The 5000-nt window shown below is 30.0% G+C and overlaps 1 protein-coding gene across 5 annotated transcripts in view; it reads left to right on the top strand.

Moving 5' to 3' along the window:
* Positions 1–5000, top strand: part of LOC144971097 (uncharacterized) — a 26372-nt gene that overhangs the window by 15150 nt on the left and 6222 nt on the right. For all 5 annotated transcript variants that reach the window (XM_078911490.1, XM_078911491.1, XM_078911492.1 and 2 more), the window contains 2 exons: positions 1–470; positions 4420–4648. The exon at positions 1–470 is cut by the window's left edge and continues 410 nt beyond it. In XM_078911490.1, the coding sequence (XP_078767616.1) occupies positions 1–470; positions 4420–4648 (699 nt within the window). The remainder of the gene's footprint in view (positions 471–4419; positions 4649–5000) is intronic.

Genomic DNA, 5000 nt, shown 5'->3' with positions numbered 1-5000 from the left:
CTTCTGCAACAACATCTTTTACCAACATTAATTCACCGAACCCAAATAGTTACGAAACGCCACCCGGCAAAGAAGACGAATTAAATGAATTTTTATTCTCAGGGATGCTACTTACAGAAACAGAATTACTACTGACCACCTCAAAAACCTCCTCATATACCACCATAAACGAACTGTTATACACTGATTCAAGATCGACTTCTAATACAGATTATTTGTGTTCTAAAAATAGTCAATCTGGTATTTCGCCTTGCGAGTACTGGCTTGAGAACATCGAGTCGCAATATTCTTTTCACATCCTCAATGACGCTCAAGACTCAGTGACAATTAATGTTTCTGACATTGAGAGATTATACATTGACCAAGATGCTGTGATTAGAAATTTAGTAGATGCCGATGAAAAGTATATTAGTCAATATTTCAAGGAGATTCCCCAAGAAGAGATTGAAAAACAACAAAGAGAGCACTATGTACGTATGCTGATATTTTTTTTCTTCTAAAAATAGTCACAGATTTTAGATGTCAAAGCTTGTTTTCTGAAACTTTCTTTTCAGTGCAATAGCTAAGTTAATGAGCTTTATCATAACAACAACCATACTATTAAAATGATGATGATGATGATGATGATGATGATGATGATGGTAATGATTGATTGATTATAAAGATAATGATGATAATAATAATAATAATAATAATAATAATAATAATAATAATAATAATAATAATAATAATAATAATAATAATAATAATAATAATATAAATAATGATAATAATGATAATAGAGCTTTTATATAGCGCATATTCCACGAAATGTGCTCAAAGCGTTTTACAAAGGGTCCTTGACCAACAGCAACACGTAACATGTAGAACGAGACATGACGCCTTTTAGGCGAGATTACATTTTTTCAGACATATACAACGCCGTTGTTGTTAATAATAATAATAATGATAATAATAATAATAATAATAATAATAATAATAATAATAATAATAATAATAATAATAATAATAATAATAATAATAATAAAATAATAATAATAATAATAAAATAATAATAATAATAATAATAATAATAATAATAATAATAATAATAATAATAATAATAATAATAATGGTGATAATAATAATAATAATAATAATAATAATAATAATAATAATAATAATAATAATAATAATAATAATAATAATAATAATAATAATAATAATCTTCAAGTACCAAGTCTGCGCCAGACATCGGTGATCATGGTACGCCATTCATCTCTCTGTTCAGATAACCTCAGAAAACTAATATTACTCTTCTCTTTCTTTGTCACCCAGCTGTTCAAACTATTCATATATGCTTTTCTTGGTCTACTTTTACTCTTTTTACCTTCTATCTTTCCTGTGAGAGCAAGATGTTCAATACATTTATGTCGATTTAGGTGCCCTAAAATTGCATTTGTCTTTTTCTTCTTGTACGAATTAATAACCTTTTAGTTTCAGCTTGCTATAATACTTCTTCATTAGTTTTCTTCTCTGTCCATGAGATTCTTAACATCCTAAGAAACCACATTTCTGCTGCCTCCAGTTTCTTTCTAATGTCTTCTGTATTTGTCCAACTTTCACAGCCATATAATAATACTGACCATACATAGGCCTTCAAAACCCTATGTTTTGTTGTCATTGAGATATTGTGGTTTTTATTTTTAAAAATTAGACTCATTTTATTAAAACTTTCTTTAGCTATTGCAATTCTTCGTTTTATCTCTAAGCTACATCTGCATGTGTAAAAATAATAATAATAATATTAATAATAATAATAATAATAATAATAATAATATAATAATAATAATAATAATAATAATAATAATAATGATAATAATATTATAATAATAATAATAATAATAATAATAATAATAATAATAATAATAATAATAATAATAATAATAATAATAATAATAATAATAATAATAATAATAGGCCACCTCTATTCGAAGTAGTACTGCGAATAGTGATTTCCTCTATTCGCAGAAGTACTCCGAATAGTAGATAGCGGTTCTTTTCGTTAATCGCAGTAGTACTGCGAATAGTAGATAGCGTTCGTATTCGTTCTTCGCAGTAGCACTGCAACTATAAAGTAGGTATCATCACATTTCAGTTATTTTGCAGTAGTAGCCTTCGAGCCTAGAGCTTTAATGTTTAGCGGATTGGGCGCAAAATATAAATAGACTACATTATTATTATTATATTATTACTACTACTACTACTACTACTACTACTACTACTACTACTACTACTACTACTACTACTACTACTACTACTACTACTACTATTATTATTATTATTATTATTATTCTTTTTTTTATTTATTATTATTATTATTATTATTATTATTATTATTATTATTATTATTATTATTATTATTATTATTATTATTAATATTATTATTATTATTATCATTATTATTATTATTTTTATTATTATTTATTCATTAATTTATTTATTTACTTTAAAAAAATATTATTACTATTATTATTATTATGCGTTTCGTTGACGTGTGTCTGTTGTTGTGTAGTGGTGGTGGTGTTGATGTGGTTGTTGTGATTGTAGTGGTGGTGTTGATGATGTAGTAGTGGTAGTGATGATGACTATAAGGATGATAATGATGATGCAATTGTGGTGGCGGTTGCTGTAATTTTGATAACGTTGTGGTAGCGATGATGACGAGGAGGCAGATGATGATGTAAAGGTGGTGGTGGTGGTTGCTATAATTTTGATAAGGTTGTTGTGGTAATAGTAGTAATAGTGATGTGGTGCTGGCTGTAGTAGTAGAGGTAGTTTATTGAAGGTAACTTCTATTATTTTAAGGAGCACTGAGATAGTCGAGCAACGGCGAGAGTGTGTGTTGTGTGTGTGAAATATATATTCCTGGAACTTTAAAAAATGTATTTAACTAACTGAAACAGTAAATAATACAATAAACGGGAATGGAGCTATTCTCATTAATCTGGCAGATAAGCTGATAGATTTCAGGATGTGAACGAATGATCAAGTTGGAGAGGTGGGGACGGGGAAATTTTCATTGATTGGATTGGGGTAACAAAAACAAAACAAAACACGATCTTGTCAAGTTTCAAACTTGAAGGAAAAGTTGAAACGTTCAAAATCTCAATTCTAAGTCATACAAACTGTTTCAATCATCCCTCCTTTTCTTTCCTTCTCAAACTAACACACTCTCATTCAACTTCAAGCCATTCGACAACATGCGATTTTGAACAGAAAATACAGTGTTGTGTTCAGTGAGGGGACAACGGCGACCTAATTTTCAAAGACGGGAGAGTGCGTCTACTACTACTGCGAATGTGTGGTTCCGCCGTGAAATCACTATTCGCAGTACTACTGCGAATAAGAACTTCGATAATAATGATGATGATGATGATGATGATGATGATGATGATGATGATGATGATGATGAAAATAATAATATTAATAATAATGATGATCATAATAATCATAACAATAATCGTCATATTCCTAAAATTATTATCGAATTGGGTGTCAATATAAATTGATTAACTACAATAGGATCCAATAGTCATGACGTCACTTCCCTCGTAATGACGCATAGTAACTTAGTAACTGGTTCTAAACTATCGGAACAATGGCTGACGCCCTTATGAAATACTTCTCCGACGAGCATAAAAGTGTGTCCAGAGGAGTAACATATAATATCTGATCATGTTTTGACTTTTATACATTCTGATCACATGACATGTGAAAAAGTTCTTGCCAGCATGAAGAATAAAAAGTACCGAATTTCTTTGTTTAGAACTAAGCTGCCCGTTGCTGGGCGGACGTGACATCAGACTATTGAATCCTATTAGAATTATGTATTTTCTTGCTGAGATTTTTAAGGGTGAAAGGGGTTGTGTGCCTTTGCGTATTTATATGTTCATTTATATGTGTGTGTTTGTATATGTGTCGTGTGGATGTGTGTGTGTGTGTGTGTGTTTATGTGTTTATGCTTTTTTTTTTATTATTTATTATTTTTGCGTGCGTGTGTTTTAGATTATCTAACTACCCTCAGTATTGTTATTTACCTTTGCCAATGAAAAGTCACTTGAATATGAGATACTCTAGTCGGCAGTACGTAGCTTGGTTTTTATCTAAGTCTATATTATTTTACAGCTTTGTATCTTTCAGTATCAAAACGGTCACATGGTAACTGGTGATATTGTTTACAGAATATAAATGCAGACATGGCAATATTATTATCATAAACTCTCCTCTCCTCTGTCTGCACAAGGTGCATTGTTGCCTATTTTAATGGTATTGTTTTTGTGTCTTTGCAGCAGGAATTAATCATAATATCATGAAATAGTATATTGGAGTTGTGGTTCCTGTCTGGAGTATTTCGTAATGTATATAATTTGATTTCAGGAAATTTGTAAATGGCGCAAACAATTATTTGGACAGATTTGTAGACTACACGACAACGAGTATGACCAACTGTATGTGGAGACAGGTATCGATGCTGATAATCGAATACAAAAAATGCGTGACTTTGCAAAAGCTATGGAGGAAACCATTCAAATCATGGTTTCTTTTTCTATGGCGATACCAGGCTTTTCGGGACTTTCTAAGGAGTCAAAATTAAGTCTCATTAAATGTAAGTTGTTTTTGTGTTTGTTCTACACGGAGCTATGTGTCTTGACTCAAAAATGATAAAGTCAAATCGAATCCCACGTCAATTTAAATTTTAGCACCACAGATTACGAATTGCAAATGCTCAAATTTAGATATTTAATATTTTTCAATAGATGGATTATTTTATTAAATAGGAATACATATTCAGGTAACCATATATCTATATGAAAAAGTCTCTTTAACTATAGAAGGTATTGTATTACATACCTCTTAAATTAAATCTTGTACATTTATGGCATCCTTAGTGTCAGAAACAAAAATGCTCTCAGATTTATCTGCAATGACTATACCGGCACCTACAATCTAAAGTTATC

This window comes from Berghia stephanieae, chromosome 4 (genome assembly GCF_034508935.2).
Source record: "Berghia stephanieae isolate SIO BIC M18660-M18661 chromosome 4, UCSD_Bste_1.3, whole genome shotgun sequence".
In the NCBI taxonomy this organism is placed as follows: Eukaryota; Metazoa; Mollusca; class Gastropoda; order Nudibranchia; family Aeolidiidae; genus Berghia; species Berghia stephanieae.
The sequence above is the reverse complement of the archived record's forward strand: the minus strand, read 5'-3'. Positions and strand labels throughout refer to the sequence as shown.